At 42.4% G+C, this 26,316-nt stretch overlaps 1 protein-coding gene across 1 annotated transcript in view; it reads right to left on the bottom strand.

The window, feature by feature from the left end:
- The window catches only part of LOC146789040 (collagen alpha-6(VI) chain-like), a 748,331-nt gene that overhangs the window by 341,830 nt on the left and 380,185 nt on the right, over window positions 1–26,316 (bottom strand). Inside the window, exon 8 of the mRNA XM_085631021.1 lies at window positions 15,169–15,744. Within this exon, the coding sequence (XP_085487147.1) occupies window positions 15,169–15,744 (576 nt within the window). The remainder of the gene's footprint in view (window positions 1–15,168; window positions 15,745–26,316) is intronic.

Raw genomic sequence — 26,316 nt, 5'->3', positions numbered from 1 at the left:
TTTTGATTCAACACGAAATTATCCTGCTCCAGGAAACCTGGAATTTGGTTGCAAGTCCAAATCCAGGATTCATAGATCATCACTGTATGGCAGAAAGATACTCACGTTTTGGACATGCGAGAGGGGGCCTATCAACGTTTATTTCACATAAACTGAACTGGGTAACGGAAATATTAGATTCTGGATCCAAATGACCAAACTAAGTAGTAATCAGACACCCAATGAAACAAACTGGCAACTTCTACTAATCAATGTTTATATCCACCCAGAAAGAAAAGAGCAGAAGGGAAAATACACAACCCTAACTAAATTAATAACATCAACGCAGAGAAGCCATGAGAACTGTCAATTATTGATCTCAGGAGACTTTAACAGCAACCTTTTAGCTAAACAGTGGGGAAGTAAAAGAAAAGCCACCCAGGGAACAAGAGCATTTGTGAATAACCTAGACACACTTGACTTGACAATTTTGAACGGAAAAGTCACGGGGGACGACCCAGCAGCCGCAACATACTTAAGTGGAAAAACTTCCTCAACGATAGACTTTATAATCACTAGTAATAACCTGCTCCCACAAATTAATCAACTCAGTATTATTCCAAGGGCCGAAAGCCTCTCGTTCTAAACATGACCAAAAAAGTCAATTTTGCACAAAAAATTAAATCAATCTTGCAACTGCCAGAAAAATGTAATCTCCGAAAGCTAAAATGGCGGGGAGTGGTACCCCAAGCCATACAAGAGACAGTTAAGGTTTTCGTGGCTAAACAGGGCCGTAAAGAAGAAAAGGATTGTGTTAAATCTTGGGAGCAATTGGCTCATCTCCTAGTTCATAAATTCCTGGCTTCCCTGGGACGTACCCCAAGAACGGTGACCAGAAAAGATCCCTGGTTCAATCAAGCCCTCAGAAAACAAAAAAGAGCAATTGCAAGAGAAGTGCAACTGCTATTACAAGCAGGAAAAATGGGATTTATAATAGAAAAAACGAAGCTGCATGCATTGAGGTGCACCTACAGGAGGAACCTGTGGAAGGCAAAAATAGCGCATAAAGGATCCATTTGGCTGAAATTATTATCCGCTAGTAAAAAGCCCAACAGCAGCGAGTTTTGGGGCATAATCAACATGTTGTCAACTGGCCCAAAACTGCTGCAAGAAGCAGGAATTGGAGCAGACATCTGGACCAAACATGTGCAATCATTGTTCAATAAGGCAGGGACGGGACCTGTCGGAGGGTCCCTTGGGGAAGACCAAGTTCAAAAAGTAACAAAAGACTCTATCATCCCAGTACACGTGGAAGATAGCTCATTAGAAACAGCGCCAACCATTTGCAGGATAAACACCTTGACAAATGGGAATGAGCTAAGAGTGCTTATACGGAAACTCAAACCCGAGGGAGCGGCTGGCCCCAATGGTATCCCTAACGCCTTCTTTAAGAATGACCCAGAGTTTTGGTCCTCATACGTTACTCCACTTTTCAATGGGATTTATAACCAATCTAATATCCCGGCTTCTTGGAGGGGGAGCATCATCCACCCCATATTCAAAAAGGGAGACCACTGTAAGCCTGGGAATTATAGACTAATTGCATTGATCGACGTGGAAGCAAAATTGTATGCCTCGTGCCTGTTAACGCAGTTGAAATGTTGGATGGAGGAAAAAAACATAATCCCCAAGTTTCAGACAGGTTTCAGGCAAGGTATGGGTACTATAACTAATCTTGTAACCCTTGCTCTTTTAACAGAAAAAGCCCAAAAAAAGGGATCTCCGGCTGTTCGCCTGCTTTATTGACATCAAATCTGCATTCGACAGAGTGAGCAGGAGCCAGCTATGGAAGAAACTTAAAGAATGGGGCCTGCCAACCCCAATGCTCAACGCCATAATTGCCTTGCATACGGATACCTGGGCAAGAGTTAAGTTGGGCAACGGGTTGAGTACAACTGCAAGTATTCAGACGCAAAGCGGTTTAAAACAAGGTTGTGTTTTAGCCCCCAGTCTATTCAATCTGTTTTTATCCGACATCGCACCTTACATTGAAAAACCAGAGTCACACCCCCCGAAAATGGTCAACGAGCCAATTGCCATATTACAATATGCGGATGATATAGTTCTGTTGAGCCAAACTCCCATCGGCCTACAGAGATCAATAAACAATCTTGTAGCCTACTTGGACGAAGAAAAATTGGAGCTAAATAAAGAGAGAACAAAAATAGTGCGCCTAGTGGATCGCAAGAAACTTAAGTTCAAATGGACGGCTAAGGGGGCAACTGTTGAGGATGTTAGCTCATACAAATATCTGGGCGTAACGATTGGGCAGGGTGCAACCCATAAAGAACATAAACTGGTACTAAAAGCAAAGGCACAGTCATTAATTTATGCATATAAATTACTACGCAAAAAGATGGACTGCCCAAACTTCTCTCATCTGCTTAAAGTAATGGCCGCCCAAATACAACCTTGTTTGTCCTACGGCCTGGCTCCTTGGTGCGGCAAAGAAGCGCTTTTACTGAATATACTGCAGACAAAGATCTATAAAGCAGTTTTCGATTTGCCTAAATCTGCCTCGCCCTCCCAGGTCAGACTGGAATTCGGCCTCCAGCACCAGAAATTCCGAGGAATGAGCTGCTTTATTAAACTTTGCCATATGCTCCGCTCTTCTGACCCGGATACCTTGAATAGCTTGTGCTGGGAAGAAATTAAGCTCCAGGGGGATTTATTAACACCAAACTCCTGGGGAAGCTTTCTGAGAGAGTCCTTGGTGGAGATGGACTTACAAGCAGCATGGGCCAACGGGTTGGACAGAGGAAGCTTTGGCAAACTAGTAAATAGCGCAGCTAAAAAGAAATCCTTGTGTGCTGACAAACAAGCGCTCTCCAAGCGGCGGCACGGGTGGACAGTTATAAACTCCTACAGACTTTTGAGGCCACAACCATATTTATCCACCCATTTTAACTCGCAGTTAAAAATAAGCTTTCTAAAGTATCGAATGGGTGTGCATGAGGCTAAGGATTTATACCCACAATGGAAAACGCCATTTAAAACAGATTCTTGCAGACTATGTGGTTATAAAAAGGAAACTTTAATCCACCTAATATGTGCCTGTACCACCGTTTTAGACCAAAGGAGACTACACTTGAAATCTATTTTCAATGAGCTGAACATTCACTCCAGTAGGCAAGCGGTGATTTGCTGGCTAGAGGGTACATCGACTATACTGACATGCCGTGGAATTAAATACATGAATCTAGTCAGCAGACTTTTACGGCAAGCTGATGGAGATCCAAAACAATAGCAGTTTAACGAGATCACCAGCATCCCCAACGTTTTTTTCATTCTTCTGTCGTTTTAAGTTACAGTTGCTAATGTAAGCGTTTTTAAACTTAAATCTTGCTGATAAGTGATGTGGATTTTACTCAGAACATTACGGTTTTAGTTCATCGTAATATTTTATCTGTTCCGGGGGGGGAAGGGGGTTTGTAATGATTTTAAGTAATCAAACAATAAAAAAATGATGATGATGATGATGAGAGAACGGGGGACAAGGGGTTACCCTGTCTTGTTCTCCTAAATAATTAGAAAAAATACAGAGAAATTGCTGTTACTCAAAGGTTGGGCAGAAGGTTGAAAATAAGGGAGAGTAAACATGTTTATAAAATTAGGACAAAATAAAAAGATTCCATTACTCGAAATAGACATTGCCAAGTAATTTCATCATTTCCCATAAGAAGTGCAAGTAAACTAGATGGAGGTTTGGGAGAGGGAATTGATTCTAAACTTGCCACATAAACCCTGTATTGTTCGACAATAATCTAGGTTTTAAAAGTCCAGATTGATCTAGAGAGATAATACTACTTAATATTTGTATTTTCTAAAATTGTTGCATAAATCTTACAATTTCGATTTATTAAAGGAATTGGATATTTCAGTAGGATATTTATCTGGTTTGAGTAATACAATTATTCATGCTTCCATGAAAAATCTAGACCATGGGTCTACTTCTGATCAGTGAAAATCGTGGTGAGCTACTAAAGGGCAAGTAACTTGTGCATTGTTACCAGATACCCCCTCGCCCAGCTTCATTGACTTTAAACCTAATGTCCATGGAGCCCGATACTATGGTTTGAACAAAATACTGTGACTAGGGGTACAATGATAGGGCTGCCATGTGCGTTAGTAAGTGCATGGTCTGTTAGGATATATGAACATGAGTGTGAATAAATAGTATGCACAGGACATACCTTTTGCCATATGTGTCATTGTTACATGTACAACACAAACATACTACCCTTTGTTTTGTTTTTAAATGTGAAAAATATAAAGTGCATTAAAATATACTGCAAAAATGTCCACTTGATGGAAAATGTTTCTGCACTTTAAATTTCTCCAATTTATAAAAAAGTATATTCTTCAGCTATAAATATAGCAGCGTGTCTACCAGTCACTGGTAGCAAGAAGGCTGCTGTTTGTAGTTGCACTTTGAAAATACAGAACATTCAACTTAAGGGTTAAGTTTATGTTTATGTGCATTACATAAAACTCATCATTTTAAATCTCTCCCATGTCAAAGTGTCTTTACAAACAGCAGGCATTTTACTCCCCATGGCCTCTAGACATGGTGCCATATTTATAATGGGATAATACAGTCATTTGTTTAAATGTGAGTAATTTAAAGTGAAGAAAAATGCTTCATAACACATTAGGACGTATATGGATTAATTTAAAGTAGAAAAAAACATAAGGACAATGTTTCATAGAAACATTTTTATTCACTTTAAATTTCTCCTATTTAACCCCTTCGCCGCGGCGGGAATTCCGCCGCGGCGCGGGGGGGGGTGCGGGGGGGCAGCGCAGTGGCGCTGTGCTCATGACGGAGCCGCTCCGTCATGAGCCACGGTTGAGCTGTGCTCATGACGGAACGGTTCCGTCATGACTCCGCCCAGTTGCGTTGTCCCCCCGCACAGGCGGGGAAACAGCGCCGCATGGGCGGAGCGGCCGCCAACGGTCGTGGCATGACGGAACCGTTCCGTCATGGGCACACGGCAACCGTGGCTCATGACGGAACGGTTCCGTCATGAGCGGGGAAGGGGTTAAAAGAAAATGTTTGTATTTTTCAGTTATAAATATGGCACTCTGTCTATCAGCCACTGGCAGCAAGATGCCTGCTATTTGTAATTGCTTTAAAAAGGGAGACAATTAAAAGGAAACTTAATCATGAAGTTAACTCTTCATTTTCCTTTTCTTTCTTGTACAAGAATTCAGAAACATAATTTTGCTCTCATGCTCCAATATTGAGTTGGGAACAACTTTTATTTAGAAGTTAAATACCTCAGTTCTTCAGTTTTGAACTTCTGTGACCCACATGGGTCATAAATCTCAGCGCAGCACTGCTCATTAGCAAGCTCTGTTATCTGGAGCCTAATAATAATGTAAAATAAACACTTTAAAAGGAAAACACAACACTTAATTTATTGCACTTCTTAGTTGAAAATGAACTTTGAAGGCTGGGAGCTACTCTGAAGGTTTGTGGGAGCTGCTGGTAGCTTGTGATCCTGATCTAGACACCACACCTCCATTACCAAGGACATTCAAAGAGATATAATGACAGCTTGGTATGGAAAGTTTATAAAATTCTGAAAGTATTGTATCAGGACAGGAGGCAGTTCCGGTACTGAGGGAGTCCATAGCATTTTTAATTTCCTCACCATCTATAGAGGATTTTAATTATTGTATATCAGTTTCAGATAATGCAGATCATTTAAAAAATAAATCTATCTCATAAGTATGAATTTGTTCTGCTTTAATATTTATAGTGGAGATGATTTTAAATTCCCAGATAATATTTTAAGTAAATACCAATATTTTCCAGTCTTTCACATATATTTGAATGCGAGCTTTCTTTATATAAAGAACACTGGCAGGTAATTTGCCACCTAGAATCAACATAATGTTTTGCTTCATCATTGGATCCTTGCAGCCCAGACCTTTACCTAAGCAATGAATTGTGTACATGGTGGAGATTCTCCAACCTCAAAGCTATAAATATTGTCATTACGCAAGACGTTCAACATAGGGGTTAGCATTGAAGCAGGACGGCAAGGAGAAGGCAGGAGAGCTGTGATGTTCAGCAGGAGGCAGCCAAGGGGCAGGTAAGTACCTTTTAATAACTTTTAATTATTTGGGGAGGGGGAGGGCGCGGAGCGAAGTTCCACAGAGTTGATTGCCAACTCTGTGGGACTTCACGTAGAGGCACTACGCCTGCTCCTCCCAGGGTTAGTTACAACCAGGGTCAAATAAACTGAAGCTATAAGTGCACATTTAATACATTTTCTTAAATGTCTAGGGCATTCATAGATAAAGGATGAGGCTGGTCAAGGTATACAACAAGATGGGTAGTTTAAATTTAGAAATTTAACTCTTCCAGTTTTTCATAGTGGAAGTGTCAAAACAACTGTATTTGAATCCGCAATCTTAATTCTAGGTTTAAAAGCTGCAAATTCTTCATGATTGCAACAGTTTCCTTGGCTTGTTATGAATGTAAAGGTTGTTTCTTTCTTGCATTAAAAATGGGATATGTCTAGCTGCTTTCCTCTTCATAACCAAATGGGTATGATGCAGTACTTTAAGTATGACTTGTCTTGGTTTAATGTGATTGCCCCTATGATGTGATGGAATACAACATGCTTTATCAATTTCAAATATCTTTGAGAATTTAACAATAGGCAATGTGGCTGCATATTTTCCATATATTTTCTGCAATCTTGACCTAACATATTTTGGGAAAACTAAAGATTGGCAAATGATATTGGCTATTCAAATTTTCTAAATCTAATTTTTCATAGGTAGAACCTTGGGAGTAACTGGGAGAATCTGATCAATCAAGGCTTTACTTTAATTTCACAATAGCACAATGCGTTCAGGACACCTGTTCCCAAAAAAAACATCTTATATATTAGCCTGAATTGTGTTGGAAGTTTGAACTCTCCATATAATCTTGCAATTGGTCTTAAATTAATGTCTACCTAAATCCTAATAAATAATTCTTAACACCGGGGCATTCAATAGGTCTTCAGTCTTTAAAATAATACTGTTTGAATTTATATCTAAAAAGGATTTTAAACATTGAACACTAAATAAAGCAAAAATAAAAATAATAAATAAAAGTAAGTTATTCAACTGAATGTCTGGGTTAAGTATTGTGCAGACTTATACTCCAGTGCGAGCTTGAAGACTGGTGCCACCTTGCCACATATAAGCCTGATGATGAGATCATGGGAAGTGAGAACATTGTTGTCTCGTTTTCTGACACCATTCATAGAGTCCCACTGCCCTGGAAAAGCTCCTGGCCCTGACAAGTTTACAGTGGACCTTTTCTGATCAAAGACCACCATTTGGGCCCTTTTCATTAATTTGTTAACTAATGCCATTCTGGAGGCCGCTGATTTAACATAAATGTGGCTTAGAGCAGAGATAATTCCTATATTTAAAAAGGGTAATGGGGTGTACACCATCGAACAGCTTACAAAAAATCTTCTGCAAACAACTATTGGACAAACTCAAACGTTGGATGGCCATGCCATGATATTGTCACCTTTCGAAACCGGTTTCAGGGCGAAGATAATCACCATCAACACATCTTTCATTTCACTCTGCTAACTTGGAAATATGTTAAGTTAAGCAAGGGTCACCTGTGCATGGCATTAGTAGATCTATGAGCTGTGTCCAATCTAGCGACAAGCTGTGGGGGTGTTTTTGAGTCTATGGGTGTCCTAGCCTGCCCGCTGTTCATTCTGATAAGGCTCTGTGCAAATAACTATGCGCAAGTACGTTGGGGTACACAGGGCGAGTTGACTAGCTGTATAGCCATCCGAAGAGGCATACGGCAAGGCTGCCTACCCTTTTTACATATATTGTACATCAAAGACATACTGCACTACACCAAAGACTGTGTTAATGATTCTCCAGAAAGCAAAATCCAGTTCTTCTTTTCACTGATGATACGTTATTGATATCCAGAACCCCAGTGGGCCTGCAGAACTTACTAAACAAGTTTACTGAATTCTGTGACTCGCAGGGCCTGGAAATTAACACATCCAAGACCAAATATATGATCCTAAATCTGCATAAGTGTTAACGGGGTGCGTTGGAGTTGAAGGGCGCACACAGAAAAAATTAATTACTTTGAATATTTACAAATAAAGGTGTCTAATATTGTTTCATGTAGCCCACAAATACAGAAGAGCATCTGATAGTTCATTATAGAGCTGCTGCAGTCCTCAAAATGCATAGATAATCTCTCTCCAGACCGGTGCCCTATAGTTTAACAGACCAAAGGCACAAGCTGAAGGATTGCATGGAGCGGAATCTAGTGTGGCTAATATTTGTGCTCTGACGATGAGAGAAAATAACTCTGCTAGATCTTTGTTAAATTATCCCCACCCATCTCCAGAGCACTCCCACTCCACCCCTTTTCTGGATTACAGAAAACAGAGTATCTTGCTGTCCTTAGAGCACTTTTTCTAAATGAAACGGTGGTCTACTATAGAACTGGACTCTTACAGGAAAGGTGTATTAGAAACTATTAGAACTTGGATACTGGCCTTACTCCATCTTGGTTGCACAAAGTGAAGTCGTGGCTCCATCAACTAAGCCTGGAATCTCAAAGGAACGATCCATGAACTATCACCGGGTCTAAATGAGTTAAACTCAAACTGATTTATTGGAGCACTGTACTTGAAACGTGTCCCTGAATAAAGAAGTTGGGGGAGGGTAAATTTACTGACAGTTTCCTTCAGATTTTATTTGGCATTTTACCAATTAGTAATAACTGTGTTGGCAAGTGCCAACCTGGCACAGCAGGAAATGGCATTTATAATATATGCACTAATGGCCAAAGAATGAGGAACACATTTTATTTTTCTGCCAGGCCTATCAGACAGCTGGGAGAAAATGGATTAGACTGCTTTGCCTTAACCTGGAAATTAGACATTATCAAATTGCTTTACCAGTTCTTAAATCTGACACTAGAATAGTAATTGTGTTCGTTATGAGCAAATTTTTATATTCTATCTGGATTCTGAAAAAAAAGCGATCAAATTGTCTTTTTATTGTTCTTCCGCACTATTTTTTATAACTGTTTTAAAATATTTTATGGGGTTAAATCCCAAAATAAACACAATTTGGCCAAGTAAAGATGCAAGTATCTCTATATCAGGTCTCCAACAGGTCAACCGGGATCTACAGGTAGCCTGAAAGCTGCCTTTGAATAACTTGCACATGAAAATTACTTTTCCTCTCTTGTCCTTCTGTCATTTCTCAATAGTCGTCTTCCTCCCCTGCTTCTTGATTTCTCTTCTTCGTTTCTTCTCTTTTGTTCTATCTCTCTTTCTTTCTCTACTCCTTGCTTGTGCTCTTTCTTTCGGCCTGGCCTTTTTTTTGTGTCTAATCTGTATCTTTATTGTAGCTGAATTGTCATACTGCAGGAGGGATGATTGACCATTATTTACCCTTATCTAATCTCTATATTAGTTAGAAGCCCAGGATAGTTTTTAGTTATCAGAAGTAGGTGGATGCCCCTGGTCTAGATGATATGGTCACTGTTCCTGACTTGTGTAGTTACTATATTATTAACCACATTTATATTTGAAATGTTGTAGTTTCGAATTTATGTATAAAGACAGCCACTGTAAAGAAAGAACTTTTCAGTTGGGGAGTCAAGCTAAACCATATGCAAATGCAGAGTACCGTTGCACAGTTTGATAACCTTAGCCACAAAAGTATTATCTGATTGAGGTCTCCCCTGTTTGACTAATGGAACTGATGAGTGAACAAGACACATATCAAGCCCAGAAGTAGAGAAAATTAGAGTAATATAGTAGTAGCTTCCAGTGACTTGTCAGATATATAACAACTATATTAAATATGTAAACATGTACTTTGCACTAAGGATGAGGAAGAACTTATATAAGATGCATACTCACGTTCACCCTAAATTGAATTTGGGGTCATATGCTGAAGCACTGTTTGAGATTAAGTACAGTTGATAAATATTTATGTATATATTAATTCTAGTGAATCCAAAATTGTAGTGCTTGGGATATTCATTTAGGTAACTCAGTGACATATGTATTAAAAAGGCTTTTTGCGATTCTCAAATTGAGATTTTTAGCAAATCGCAATTAGAGAATCGCAAAATGCAATGTATGTAGGATTTGCTAAAAATTTAGCGAATCCTACATATTCCTTATTTGCGAATCGCAAATTGAGATTCGCAAATAAGGAATTCCTTCCGATTCATTCCTATGGGCTAGGAGGCCCATAGGAATGAATGGGAAGACATTCTCAATTTGCGATTCGCAATTAGAGAATTGCAAATTGAGAATGCAATTTCAAGTGTGCCAGGGTGTCAAAATGACACCCTGTTGCACCCCTGAAATATGTATGTGTGCACATGTGGCACGCTTAGGGCATGTATGTGTGCCACATGGCACTTTGAAAAATGCAAAAAAATTCATTTTTCAAAGAAATCGCAAATTACCACCAACCTGAAGTTGGTGGTAATTTGCGATTCCTTAAGCCAAAAACGCACAATTTGGGTGCTTCCTACATTGCATTTAAGGAGTCGCAATTTGGGATTCCTTAAATGCATTCGCAAAATAGGAAATCACAAATTTTGCAATTCCTTATTTTGCGAGGGCCTTTTGAGATGATACATCGCAAAAGGCTTTTTCCCATTCGCAAACGGGCCGATTCTGAGAATCGGCCTGTTTGTGAACGGGAGTGGGCTTGATACATATGCCCCTTAGAGTGCATGCTCTAAACTTTATTCATAAGGATAATCAAATTTGGTGAACTGGAGGCATTATGTGAAAGTTATATGATGCTTGGATTTAGGATTATCACAGTTACCAGCAGTGCTCTCAATCCATTAATTCTCACAAATGTGAGATAGTCAGATGCCGGAACACCGCTGTAACATAGACGAAATGTGGTAATATAGTTGGAAGATCAAGACAGTGAAGTTAATGTAGCAATTAAACTGCCCTATATAGCACATGCTGATACAGACAGATCCAAAGTTAGGGGTCTATCATAATGACGGGCGGATCGCCACCGCCAGTATGGTGGTGGTGATCCGCCTGCCATTATTCACCGCCCGCGTTCCATTTCCCCCCCGCCATATTAGGATGGCGGGGGGGACTCCGGCGGACAGAAAGACCATCCACCGGTTTTCCGCCGGTCTAACAGGAGACCAGGCGGAAAAGGGGAATCATATGGTGGGGGTGTCTGCAAGACAACGCCATCCATATCAAGATGCAGGCGGTGAAATGCCTTTCCATGGCAGTGTTGCCGCCATGGAAAGACATGTGGAGTCTGCATAAGGGGGCCCGTTGCTGGCCCCCAGGCTGTCAGGGGGGTGGGGGTGCACATGGGCATTTGCATGCATAATGTGGCAGGCACTGCGCGGTGCCTGCCACGTTGTGCATGCAACTGCCTTTTTAAGATTGTGGCGGGTGCTGCCAAAAGCACCTCCCGCCACAATTTTAAAAATGTGGGATGCGCCCGCCAGTGTGGCGGGCGCATCCTAATTGGATTTGCGGGACCGCCGCACACATTGCGGGTGGTCCCATTTGCCGAAACGATGGTCCGCCCGCCATTGTAATAGACCCCTTAGATGTGGCCCAAGTGGTGCACAGACATAATATCGATTTTTTAATATCGACCTTCATTAATATCGAGTTTTAAATATCGTAGGGACAGAATATCGCCATCAAGAATATCGACGACCAGAATATTGAACTGAAGATAAGAAATATTGATTTTGTTAATATCGAAGTTAGTAATTTCGATAGCAAAAATATCGATGTTAATAATATCAATGTTCATATTAGTGTTATGTATTTTAGTATGTATTTTATGTGTATGTGTTCTACATTTTTTGTTAAGTATTGTACTGTTTTTTTAAATATATGTATACAATTTTTAGACATTAATGATTTTTTTTAAAGTAAATTATGCATTTTAGTACCTTAGCAGGTTGTTGGTTTATAGGGGAATAGGGTGGGAAGTAATTTAATTATAGTAAATTAAATAATAATTTTTAAGAATTATTAATTATTTTTAATTAAATTTTGCGTTTTAGTTCTGTAGCGGGTTGTGGGTTTATAGGGGAATAGGGTGGTAAGTAATTTAATTGTAATTAAGTGATAATTACATTTTATTTATTGTTATTGATATTTAATTTATTGTTAATTATTAGTTAGTAATTATTTTTTATTAATTGATTAATTGATAATTATATTAATTGTATTAATATATCATTGGATCAGGATGTGAGTTTATAGGGAAATAGTGTGGGAAGTAATTTATTTGTAATTAAGTAATTATACATTTTTATTCGTGGGTATTGATGATTAATTTCTTGTTAAATAATTATTAATTGGTAATTAATTTTAATTTGTTATTATTTATTGGCATTGATAATTTATTGTTAATTAATTATTAATTGGTAATTATTTTTATTAATTGATAGTTAAATAATTGTGTGAAATTATTAATTTTAATTTATTGTTATTTTTTAATTTATTTATTATTATTTTTTTAATAAACCATTATTTAATTACAAAAATTATTTAATTTATAAGTGTGTTATTTTTAACCCCTACGCTATCCAACGCTTTCCCTACTGTTGCACTCACTGGAGTGGGAATAGTAATTTTTACCTCTACGCTATCCAACACTTTCCCTACTGTTGCACTCTCTGGAGTGGGAATAGAAATTTTTACCCTTACGCTATCCAACACTTTCCCTACTGTTGCACTCTTTGGAGTGGGAATAGTAATTTTTACCCCTATGCTATCCAACGCTTTCCCTACTAATGCACTCTTTGGAGTGGGAATAGTAATTTTTACCCCTACGCTATCCAACTATTTTCCTACTGTTGCACTCTCTGGAGTGGGAATAGTAATTTTTACCTCTATGCTATCCAACGCTTTCCCTACTGTTGCACTCATTGGAGTGGGAATACTAATTTTTACCCTTACGCTATCCAACGCTTTTCCTACTGTTGCACTCTCTGGAGTTGGAATAGTAATTTATCCCCTACGCTATTTAACACTTTCCCTACTGTTGCACTCTGTGGAGTAAGTATATATATTATTTTCTAAATGTATATGTTTAATTTATTTTAACATTATGGTGCCGATTCCGATCCATTAAAAAATATTTCCGTACGACTCGTATCCGTATTTTTTTCCGTACGAATCGTACAAGTCACGTCCGACCCGTGAAGTACGATTCGTTTGGGAAAAAGTACATACGGATCGGCCCGATCCGTACGAATCGTAGCGGGAAAAGTTGCACGAGACGTACCCGGACACTTTTCCGTACGATTCGTAAAAAGACAGTCCGAGCGTACAAGTATGATCAGGACCGGCTATCCGATTTACGAATCGTACGGAAAACGGCCCGTACACGGGGAATGACACTACCCGCTACGAAGCAAAGTTTGTACGACTCGTAGCCCGGGAAAAGTTGTTCCTGGGGTATGAGTCGTACAGGCCCCCCCACCCCCCGGATGTACGCACCGTACCCCCACCCCCGTATGTACGCACCGTACCCCCACCCCCCGTATGTACGCACCGTACCCCCACCACCCCCCATATGTACGCACCGTACCCCCACCCCCATATGTATGCACCGTACCCCCACCACCCCCCGTATGTATGCACCGTACCCCCACCATCCCCCGTATGTATGCACCATACCTCCACCCCTTGTATGTATGCACCGTACCCCCACCCCCCCATATGGCCGCACTGTACCCCCAGCGCATATGTGCGTAGGGGCGGATCATACTTGCTGGGCCATAAAAAGCTGCTTACATACGTACGGACGGCGCGTACAGGCTGTTCCGGATCTGATTCATAGGTTTTTTTTTACCCGTACGGTCTTTTGTACGATTCGAACGGAAATAGGCTTTCTGTACGAATCGTACTTCCTAGGTTGTACGGACAGTTTACCGGGTACGAGTCGTACGGAGAAAACGCTCCGTACGACGATTCGTAGGGCCTTTTTACCGGATCGGAATCGGCACCTTTATGTATTACTTATTATTTTTAAACATGTTTTAATGTTTTTAACTGTGTTTCTCTTAATTATATGTATTATTTACTTTATTTTACATTATTTTTTTAACATTTCTAAACAAGGATATTTTTTACAACTATATTTTTGACATCGATATTTTTTTTCTCAATATTTTTGTACTTACCATGATGTAGATAGAATGTCGATATTCTTGACTTCCAAATTTTTGCGTCAATATTTGGGTACCTCGATATTCAGTTTGTCGATATTTTGTCAGGGAACCAGCCCAAGAACCTCCGTTTTAATTGTTGCAAACTCACAGACAGGGCACCCATGGCGTTATACCTCTAACCACATTTGACTGCATCACTGATCAGTAGGTATTGCCACAGTCTTCAGAATTTACTTGAAAACCTGCAGGTCCCTATTTGAAAATTGTGCAATCCTTGAACTGAAGGAACTGCTTTTCTAGCATTTTTAGACGGAGAATCCACCATCATTTGCTCTTTACTTTTTCATTTAACTCCACAGCTTATTCTGCTTGTCAATAAGGAAACAGATATGTTCTCCAAAAGGCACGGATCTATGCTTTTTTCCTGTTTAAATGAATGGATACCTATCTATTAGCAGATCCTACATCTGCCATCGAATGCAAGAGTTCTGCATTCTGAGTGTACCTGGCAGTGCTCAAACCCTCAGTAGTCAACAGAAACTAAATACTTCTTTTTCAAGATGACGCAGGGCATAAAGAGCATCTTCTACATCTTTACTAACAGGATGTTATTCAAAACTTTAAACTCACCTTTCCTGCAGTTCATTCTAAACCCTCCTTCACGCGGCAGATCCTACATCACAGGCATGTTTTTACAAAAGTGGATGCTCCTCGACGCACCACAACTAATTTGTGAATTGCGGTGTTTGCAAATTCAGTTCATCCTGGAAAATTTGTGCTTTTAGTAAACAAATAAATTAGAGAACCGTACATTCTGGGATACCATAGCAAATTGTACATTATCAATAAGCCTTCTCATTACAAAATACTTTAAAAAAACCAGCAAAAAAAAGCAAATTGTAGCATAAAAGCCATACCAGATACTGACGAGTTGCATAAACCTTCCGATACGTTGATGTAAATTTCTTTGAGTCCATCAAAGTTGCCCACGAAGAACATTTTCTCTGCTATCCCTGCCATCCCCATCAGTTCTTCTGTGTTCGCCTGGTCAATTCCGATGGCATATATAATGATTCCGCTGTCCCGCAGGCGCTTGGCTGTGCCGTTGAGCAGATCCTTATCATGGGACTCTCCATCAGTGAGGACAATTAGGATCTGAGGGACACCACTGGCTCTACGGCTGCCAAACCTCTCTGAGAAGAGCATCTGAGAGTGGCGCAGAGCATTGGCTGTGTATGTGTTGCCTCCGATGTGCGGATCATTTTGCAGGACTTCAACAACTTTGGACTTGGTGTCATAAGTGTTCAGGTAAAAGATGGTCTTAGGACCATCTGAATACTTCATTGCCCCAAATTGAACCTTGTTGCTGCCAACGTCAGATTTGTTCACCAGGGATATCATGAATTCCTTCATTGTGGTATATTCATTGTCGTCAATGCTGCCAGAAGAGTCTATTACAAACACAATGTCCGCACGCTCTATTCTTTTGCATTCTGTGAAAAAGACAAGACATAAGGATCAGTAAAGAAGTACAACATATCATGTTAGACATTTTCAATGGGTAGTTCGTTGTGGACCATTTTCCTTGTTACAAAAGCTGAAATGATTGGACGGCATACTCGTGCTTATTTGGTCTATGCACTTATTTTTGGTAGGTTATGAATTTTGATTTTTTGGAGTGTTTTGCAGTCTACACTTGTTTCTGCTGAGTCTGAGGAACAGAAGTAGCTGGTGGAAATCATCAATTTACAAAACATGTATTGATGTCACAAAATAGCGCAATGTCATGCAGTTGCAGTCACCTAACCATTGAAAGGCGTTTTTTTCATTGCTCTCCATTCACCCATCTGTATATCTAACACCTCCTCATTCACATGGAGCAGGTGAAGGTGGAGACGTGTTCTTACCACTTAGCCCTTCTACTCCAAATCTGTTTCAATAAGAAACAGTTGGATGTACACAGATTAGTAAGGGAAACGATTACCTTTTTGTGGGTTTACTGGCTGAAAAATCAGGACCTTCCACCAGGCGTTAATCTGCTTATGCAGGTGTTCACTTAAGAGTCCATTATTGCACAATTGTCATCTGTTTATTGAATATACCATAGCCGTATAGCCTGCTGCTGAGGGCTATAATGATTGTTATAGGCCCTGCCCCCAAATCATAGGCCTGGGCTGCAGGTGAGCGCCTATAAGGGAAAGGGTTCATTGTATAGGTGAACACACAAAGTCTATGTTGGCATTAGAAAAGTCCACCCACAAAGGGTAGAATGTTCTGAATTAAACAAAATGAGAAACATAAAAATAATGATTGAAATGTTGAAGTAAAAGGTGAGTAATGAGCTTAGCTTTACTGTTAGATAAATGCTACTCCAGAAGGAAAGAAGGAGCATCACGTAAGTTGTTGGGGAATATCCAGTCACTGGTTTCAGTTTTGGTTGAAATTATCTCTTTGTTGGCTTTCAATGCACACTATGTGTATTTGTGTATGTAATTGATTCTGATGCAGATGCTAAAATTCTCATTTATTGCATACACTGTATTAGGATTCCAAACCTGAAAGGTCAGTTTCTTGGAAATCATTAAAGTGATGAACCTAGCAGCATCTTCATTGCTACTGTTGGGAGTGCTGGGATAAAACCTAACGGTAGGTGCCTGGTCTTTTGACACAGGGAGTTATGTCATCTATTGTGCACGCTGCCATAACAAATATAAGCTGAATTTATTCTAAATCGCCTTCTTGCATGAAACTATGTCTATGCAGTTGCTCAAGTGGTAAAAACTAGCCATCTCCCAAAGTGTGTGTTCCTAGTCCCATGTGGGGGATTCCAATTAGATGAAGTTCGATTTCATTTCTAAAGTCATCCTTGGGAAGATATACTTGGGTAGCTAACACATGCCAACATGGAGGAACAGGGTAAATACAATTGAGTACTGATTTTGAGAGCTTCCTGCACCCATACCTGAATTATTGCTTCCATATACAATATTGTCTTTGGGAGGGGAGGCTGTCAGGAAAGTAGAGACATGGCATGGGGTCAAAAGGTGAAGGGACAAAATGGCTGTCCCGATCCCAACTCTAATCAATATCCACTGGTCGGTGTCTGCTGTCACAAGTGTATTCCCAAGGAATATGCTGCTGCGGTAAACCAGCTCCTACCATTGACCCCAAGTAGGAGCCACTAGAGGCCTGTGAAGCTTGTACCTTTCTACCACTCCTATCTGGTGATGTCTCCTCCACCACCAAAGCTAACTTCCATAGAAGCATGATGAACATCATGGACTGGATGGAGGGCAACGGTTTCAAACTCAACACCGACAAGACTGAAGTCCTCATCTTTGGGAACAACACCTGGCCATGGAACGACGCATGGTGGCCTTCAGAACTTGGCCCACCCACCCCCCTCCCTGACAGACCATACCCACAACCTCAGCATAAACCTAGATAGCAAGCTATCCATGAACAAACAAGTCAATTCCCTTCGCACACCCTTTGCATGCTCCGTAAGATTTTCAAGTGGCTCTCAGCCAACACCAGAAGAACCGTCACGCTGTCCCTCACCACCAGCATACTGGACTAATAAAACACACTCTATGTAGGAATCACTGCATGCCTCATGAAGAGACTCCAGACTCTACAAAACTCAGCAGCAAGACTCATCCTCGACCTCCCCAGAATGACCCACATCACTCCCCATCTCCTACCCTCCCTTCCCCCTGACCGTGGTTCTCTTCTTTCTCCTACCCCAATTCCCTGCCTTATTTAGGCATCCTCTCAGCCATTCAGATTTACTTTTCCTGATGATGATCCCATAACCGCTGTTGGGGATCGAAAAGTCATCGACCAATACATCTTACTTCAACTTGTACTTATGACTGTTGTGGAGTACAAGATGTTCTTTCTATTGTGACTGTAATCTTGATATCACTTAAAAGTCACTTTACAGCTATATGCCCGAGGTCAGGAAATCTTTTGATTTCAAGAACCCTGTCACTTTCTGCTCACTTTATGTTGTTTTATGTTGGCTAATGTTTATTGAATATGTAAATAAATACAACACGTTCCATTTGGACAATAATACACCCAACGGTGATTGCAGTTTTGTGGTTATGGTTCTATATATTCCATGGTTAGAGGAGAGAGCACAAGCGCTTTAGCACTGATTAGCAATGTAAAGTGTGCAGAGTCCTAATGCCAGCAAAAACAAGATCAGAAAAAATGGAGGAGGAAGGCAATAAGTTGGGGGAAAGACCACCCTAAGGCAAACAAGCCCAACAGTTTCAAAATATAAATTTCATATTCTACGGGTTATCTTCATTTCTTCAGTGGTGTCTTGGTGCACTTTTGCACCAAAAGCAACTACTTATCAAAGTAACTCAACACAGCTGTTGGAATAAACTATATTTTACATATTTCAAAATAATAGCTTTTCTTGCTATACAGTACATTTAATTCTGATGTTTGATTGTTACAAACTTCATGTACACAGTTGAGATACTTACTGCAAAAATATTGGGCCTTTAAACTGTAAAGCAGTCCAATCTATTTACCACTTTGTCTCTGCCAGATATGTCTGCCAGACAAACTAATGACTAGGAAGGGGCCAGAAGCAAAGCTGTATAAAGCTCACATCCAAAATAAACAACAATTGGCAAAGCCAATAGTTCCACATTGGCTGACAGCCTTTTTGGTTCATCAAGTTTTTTTTTATTTATTTCTTTATTTATTTTTTATTAAGTTTTGGTTGCAAGTAAACATAACGGGTTGTAGCTTAACCATACGACTTAGCAGAGTGCAGACTTTTTCAAACAAAATAGGTAGCATGGTGGGGACCATTTGTCAGAGATTCTTCAAGTGATTACATAACCAGTAAAACAATGACATTCCCTATGGCTCATAGCACCATACATGGAGAATTCGGTCATGTTCATTTTCCCAGTCCAGCACATGGCCCAGTCATCCCCTCTTGCTGCTCCTATGTCCCATTTAATGATCATTCTCTGTCGCCTGTGAGTGTGCGGGGTTCTTGATTCCGGTCTCATCTGCATCTGACTGTTCTAGAAGGTGCAGTCTCAAAGGATCCCATATGTCCCTTGGACAAGATGTGGGCTGCATCAGCTCAGCATATGTATTCAATTGTTCTTGACAGAATATGAGGTCATTTAACCATTCTTTAAATGTGGGTGCTCTCCCCCACCTGCAGGCGACCCTGCGCTTGGCCAACAGGAGCGCTATGGAAACGTATCTCCTGGATGGGGCATCTAGGTCCTTTGTGCATCCCAGCAGTGTGACAAGTGGCGTGTCGGGTATGTGCAATCCCGTCAGCTGATCAAGTGCTAGCACCTCGGACCAGTATCTCCGGACATGGGTGCAATCGCAGGTCAGGTGTAGAAAGTTGGCACCCACTCCCAAGTCTATCTCAGTTATCAGTGTCTCTTAAGTGAAAGCGCAGAAGTTTTGTAGGCCTGTAATACAGGCAATGTAGATACTTATAGTGGATAATCTACAGCCTTCTGCTGGTTGATTCTTTTCCAGTCTGTTGACAGCAGAACATCCACTGGTCGTCACTTAAGGGAAGCCCAATTCTTCCTCCCAGCGCCCTTGCGCTGTAGGAGTTTCGTGTGGATTGTCTGTTTGGGTGGTGTGATATAACTTGGAAACGACATGTGTGGGGGTGGGCTTCTAGAGCACGGCGTGTAGAGGGGCCATGATGGGTGGTTCATTTGGAAATTCTGGGGTGAGGGCTTTAATGTCTTACCGAATTCTGACATACATGAAGAGTTCCATGAAGGTTGGTGAAATGTCCCCGAAGAAATCCTCCCGGGTGCGAAACCTCCCATTGTTATAGAAGTCCCCCCAGGTCAGTGCTGCAAATTAACGAAGCATCTGTCGACAGCCCTCCTCATGTGTGATGGGGAGATCCATTCTCCCTTGGAGAGGCAGCAGAGGGGAGTACATTATATTAAGTGTGTGGCGGTTGGCTATATCACGCCAAGCTCTGTTTGTGCAGTCAACTGTGGTCGGATCCTTACATTTGTGGGCGACCAGCGAGCTCAAATAGGCTGAATAGGGGACTGGCATCATGTGCCCATTCTCGACTGCCAGGTGGGGCATGTACGGCGGTGGGTTCATCCAATATGCGGCATAGTGTGCTTGGGCACAGCAGAAATAAAGTTCCATATCTGGAATTTCAAACCCTCCGGCTATAAATCATTGAGTCATTGTTTCCCATTTTAATCTAGATTGTTTCCCCTCCGAGGTGAGTTGGAATGAGCTAAGATTTAAGAGTTTTAAAGAAGTGTTTACCGGGGGCGTATGGGATGTGGATGAAGAGATACAATAACTTGGGGAGAATTACAATTTTTATCAGTGATGCTCTCCCTGCCAGCGATAAAGGCATAGCGATCCATGTGGTGATCTTATCTGTTACCGCGTCCAGCACCCGCCCATAGTTCGCTCTCATTGATTCTTCTCTATCTCTTGTCACCACAATACCCAGGTATGTGACTGCGCTGTCGCCCCAGGCCAAGGGATAGTCTGGGTCGAACTTTTTGGCTGTGTCAGTGAGGGGAAAGCTTTGAAATTTTCTCCAATTTATGTTGATTCCTGAATACATACTGAATTGTATGAATTCACGTAATATCGGATTGAGGCTTTACTCAGGGTCCCGAAGGTACAGGGTGAGATCGTCAGCATATAATGAGATAAAAATTTGTCGCTTGGGGTAAATGATAGCATGTTCTCGATGATGTTGACACAGTTTGACTGCCAACGGTTCTATCGTGAGCGCGAAGCGGAGGGGCGACAGAGGGCTCCCCTGCCTTGTTCCCTAGCAATGCTGAAAAGAAAAGAGAAAATACCATTGATTAGTATTTTAGCCTGCAGTTTGGTGTAGAGTGGCTGTATCCAGGCCAAAAAGAGGATAGGGAATCCCATCCATCTAAGAACACAAGCTAAGTAGTCCCATTCTAAAGAGTCGAAGGCTTTAGTGGTGTCTAAAAAGACCGCCACCGCATTCGCCTACGGATCAATGTCCTGTATGACAGCAAACAGGGTCCGAAGGTTGTGCGACGTTGCTCTGCGAGGCAAAAAGCCTGATTGATCTGGCAGTACCTGGGCACTCATTAGAGGGCTAATACGATTCACCACTATTGTTGCTAGGATTTTAGCATCGCAGTTAATGAGGGATAGCGGTCTGTATGAATCGCAGCGATCTCCCGCTTTCCCGGGTTTGAGGAGGGATATGCTGTGTGCCTCGCACATTGTTTGAAGAAGGACACCTGTTTGCCTTGCTTTTCCGTAAATATGTCTAAGAATTGGGATGAGAGTGGTGCTAAATGCTTTGTAAAATTCAGCTGTGAGCCCGTCAGGGCCTGGGGCCCATCCAAACCGTAATTGCATGATCGCGGCTTGAATGTCGTCACCTTCAAAGTCAGCCAGGAGAAACTCCCTTTGGGCATCCCCCAGCCACCCCAGTGCTGTGTCTTTGAAATACGGTACAAATTCTGCCGACTGCATCCTGTGTGATGTGTATAGTGTACTGTAAAATTCATGAAATGTGGCCAATATGTCCGGGGTGTTTCTGTGTAGCTGTCCATCACCATCAGCTATCTCAAGGATAGTAGTCGAGAACCCAGGTGACCGGGCCAAGTCTGTTAGCACCTCCCCTGGTCTATCTCCCTCCCTGTATTGCCGGGCTTGGTGATATTTTCCCCTGAATTTACATTCCCTGTCTGCTCTCTCCTGGTATTCCGTCATCACTTCTCTGATTCGTTTTTGTACCTCTGTGGTGGGTGCTGATTGCATTTGGGCTTCTAGATGTTTTAATTCTTTTTCCAATTTCGGAAGCGTGTTTTGTATATTTTTCAATATCCCACCCCCTTTAGCAATACATGTCCCGCGAATGATTACATTGAATGCCTTCCACACTGTGGAATATTGTAACACTGAATTTATGTTGCGTGGGAAGTACTCTTCTATCTCCTGTTCCAATTTGGACCGGAAGATAGTATCTAATAGGGTGTGCGTAGGTAGCCGCGAAGACCGATATGGCAATTCCACGCATGGTGGGGTAAGAGTCAGCAGTACAGGCGAGTGCTCAGAATAGGTGGGGGTAAGTGCACTTATTTGGTTAGCCATGGTTTCAGACCTCTGGACAGCAACCACACATCAATGCGTGACCATGATGAGTGCGCTGTGGAGTGGCCGGTGTCCTCTCTTTTAGTCGGGTGTAAATTCCTCCAGGCATCTATCAATCCGTGTTCCATAGTGATGTTTTTTAGATGGCATTGGGCGTTTGAGTAGTGGTGTGATTGTGGGATCTAATGTAATATTGAAATCCCCGCCCCACACTACATGGGTGGAGCCAATATCCAGAATTTTAGCCCATAGGATATGAAAAAATTCAGGCTTGTCAATGTTGAGTCTGTAACAGAAGACAAATGTTATGGATTGGGATGCCACGCTCCCCCACATGATGCTGTGGGTCAGTTTGTGAGCCCATCACTATGTAAGGAAGACTATGTTTGATTAGTAATGTTGTTCCTAGTGCTTATGTTGAATATGAGGAGAAGTAACTGTGTGTTGCCATTCGGGCCGCGCATGATGTAGTTAGAGCCGAGGGGCCAAAATATGTTTCCTGTAGCATAGCGCATTGTATGTTATGTATATCTAAGTACGCTAGGATATGCCTGTGCTTGCGGGGGTTTCCTAGGCTGCGCATGTTCCATGTTAGGATATTATAGCTATGGGATCCAGGATGGTTCATTTCGAGTGCATGTGTTTAATCTCATGTTAGGTGCGGAGGTTATGTTCTGTGTCAGAGTTATGCTGGTCTGGTCAACTGTGATCATGTTGTCATCTCGTGTCGTAAGTTTTCCCTCCCTCCCCCTTCCCACAACAGCAGCCCAATCCTGCTGGGATACATGTTCCCCCCCCCCCTCCCTGCCAAGCCCATAACTGCGTCCCCAACTTGGGAGCATAAAGTAACTCCTTCGTCAACAAAGGTCCAGTTCATATTAGGGATTTCCTTCTGGGTAGAGTCAAGAGGGCGACACAGTGCTCCCTCATATGTAAGAGGGAGCTCAGAAAAGGGTATGATGACCTGCATGCCCGAAAGGAACAGATGAACTTCTGGGAGAAGATCCATGCAGTGGTTCCAGTTTTCATCACCATGCTTATCTTCGGTTCATCTTCTTCTGTGTGAGCTTAGAGTGTCTACACGCCCATCAGCATTTGTCTGAGTCTGTATCCATGGATGTCCGGTGAGCGTATCGTAATATTTTCTTCATTCAATGTCCGATAGAGCTGCAGTAGACCTGGTTGGGCTAGAGGAAGAGTCATGTCTGGAAGGCTTTATGAGTGTGGATTTAAGGAAATCGCTAACGTGTTGGAAGTTTGTGAAAAAATGCTGTTTGCCTTGGTATGTGATTCTTAGACGCGCCGGAAACAACATGCTATAGTTGATGTCCGCCTGCTGGAGTTTCTTCAGTACCGGGAGAAATTTCTTATGAGCTTCCTGAAACGCCATGGTGAAGTCCGGGTAGTTGGTTATATCCATGCCTGCTAACGATAACGGCTGTTTCTCTATCGCTAGACGTAGCGCCGCATTCCGGTCTTGGTAATTTAATATCCTAGCGCTTATCGGCCTTGAAAGAGCTCCTGGCGGGGGTGGTTTGGCCAGCGATTGGTGCGCTCTTTCCACTATTAGTATTGCAGAAAACGTTTCTCTTCCGAACAGTGTTGTGAGTAGGCGCTCGACATATTCCTCCATTTTGCCCGTGTTCATAGACTCTGGCACACCAAGAATTCTAAGGTTGTTTCGGCGTGACCCGAATTCCAAATCTTCGGTTTTTGCTGCTATCACTTTCAAAACTCTTTCCATGTTTAGTAGTTGCTCCTTACGTCCAGTGGAGGTATCTTCCAGGTCTGAGATACGCTGTTCAGATTCCTTAAGGCGCTCATCATGCTGAATTAGCTTGTGTGTGATATTGTCCATTTGTGTGCACATGGTGTCCATTTTGGCCTCCATAGAGGTTAGGCTGAATTTCATGATGAAGGGGAGTTCTTTCAGGTCCTCTGTCGAGGTGTGTGCGCCTGCGATCGTTGCGTCTGTCTTGTCGCCTTCCGAGTCTGCTTGTGTTCTGGTGGACTCACAAGTTTCGAATGGCAGTTTAGTTTGTTTCCCGTCAGCCTTTCCAATGCTGTCTGCTTTATGTTGAGGTGTCCAGCTGTCTATTCTGGATCTTGCTGGGAGGGCTGGGTGCTGGAAGTTTGAATGTGTATCTGTCTTATTTTTAGTTCTTTAGCACGGATGTCTCTGCACAACATTCAAGGTTCTGATTTCGCCTAGCACCCTGCCCTCTGTTTTATTATTGGCGGTCAAGCTGCTGCTGTTTGGTTAGGGAGTATATGTTACAGTTTTGTGAGCTTGTGTTGGCTTTTTGGCACTATGTAGGGGAGGTGATGGTTTCCGGCCCTATCCGCAATTGCCACAGAGCAGATCTGCCAGGTCATGTTCTGGCTCTCGCGCAGCTTTTATATCTCTCCTTACCTGGCCTGCAAGGAACTCATAGACAGGCCTACTTGTGCTGGCTGTAGGCTGTTGAGGCTCTTATCCTGGGGCAGTAGCTTCCCCGCAGCACACACTCACGTTACGATTTGTCCTGGGCTTCTTAGAGTAGAGACGGTGCTTTGCGGCCTCAAATCGGGGTAATAGTGCATTACTGTCTGTGCAATAGTAGAGCGTGCACTGGCTGGCTATTCGCCCTCGAGACCTCATGGAGTTTGCTACCAGTTGGATCGGCCTCTCATGCACCGCTTTAGCTAGAAGCGAGTTCTCTGGGTCGGCCGCGGTGTTTCTCGCCCTGGGCTCGATGTGCCTGCCTTTCTTCCCTAGCGACACACTTGCTCTATAGCTTAATGTTAATTTCTCCGCAGGCGGAGACCACGGGCCTCGATCAGGAGCCAGGATCAGGGGGGAGGACACTCTCACACGCCCCACAGCCCGTAGCCCACAACTCAGTCCGGGCGGCAGCGAAGAGCTCTCGATTTTGCACCCTGGTGTCCTTAATCGCCACTGTTATCTGCTGGTTATAGGGGGGGGCAGCGATCTTGCCCGTGCCTCATGAGTTGGTCCGTTCCCCCGTTGTGGCTCCCTCTCACCGCAAGGACGTTTCTGCTCGTGTGGTTCTTAACGGCGCAGGTAGCGGGCAGAAGTTGGGGCCTGCAGTGCCATCTGTAGCTCAGCCGCGCTGTGGGCGCCAGCTGGATGTCCCAGGACAACTGCCCTGTTCCCGGCCTGGTCGCCTGCGGGTGGCCCTTAGCGTCTCGCCTCGGTGCTCACGAACGCTGCTTTCTTTTGCTGATTGTGGAGCAGGGGGGTCAGCTCCACCCGTGCTGGCCCGTCATCTCGTATTGGCTCTCTCACTCCGCATATGTCCCTTTTCGGTGGCAGCGGCTGATAGATGGTGTGTGCGTCCGCCATCTTTAGAATCATCCGGGGCTGAGCGTATACGGGTTTTCTGCGCTGGGTAGACCCTTTCTGCGGGTTACACTGGTGTTAAGTAGTGCCAGCAGACTTCAGTTATATCCTCTGGCCTCCGACATATGGGCAGGATATTGTTGTCTATGCTTCCTGAGCTGCAAGAGCCTCACGCAAGTGTGACCATCTTACTTGTGCACCTTCTAGCGCCCCTCACTTCATCAAGGTTTTTGTAAAACTTTATTGTTGGGGGAGCTGTAAAATAATTTTTTATCTTAAAAGCACACATTGCTATTGTACTCCCCGACACTTAAGGGAACTACTTAGTGTATAGATGTGCTCCTCGTGAAAGAGCAGGATGCCATCACACATAGTGAAGTTAGGCAATGGCTGAATTGAGATAACCAATTGCCCCATGATGGATGGTGTAGTGAGTGGAGGAAAAGTGTGAATGTTTGTTATGATGGGAATGTATAAGCAATTGGGTTATTCCCACTCAGACAACAACCACAATCCTTGTCCGGGTGAACCACAAAATTCACTAAATTGACCTGTATTTAACTCACTGGTAGCTTGGCACAAG

Source organism: Triturus cristatus, chromosome 10, assembly GCF_964204655.1.
Source record: "Triturus cristatus chromosome 10, aTriCri1.1, whole genome shotgun sequence".
NCBI lineage: Eukaryota > Metazoa > Chordata > Amphibia > Caudata > Salamandridae > Triturus > Triturus cristatus.
The sequence above is the reverse complement of the archived record's forward strand: the minus strand, read 5'-3'. Positions and strand labels throughout refer to the sequence as shown.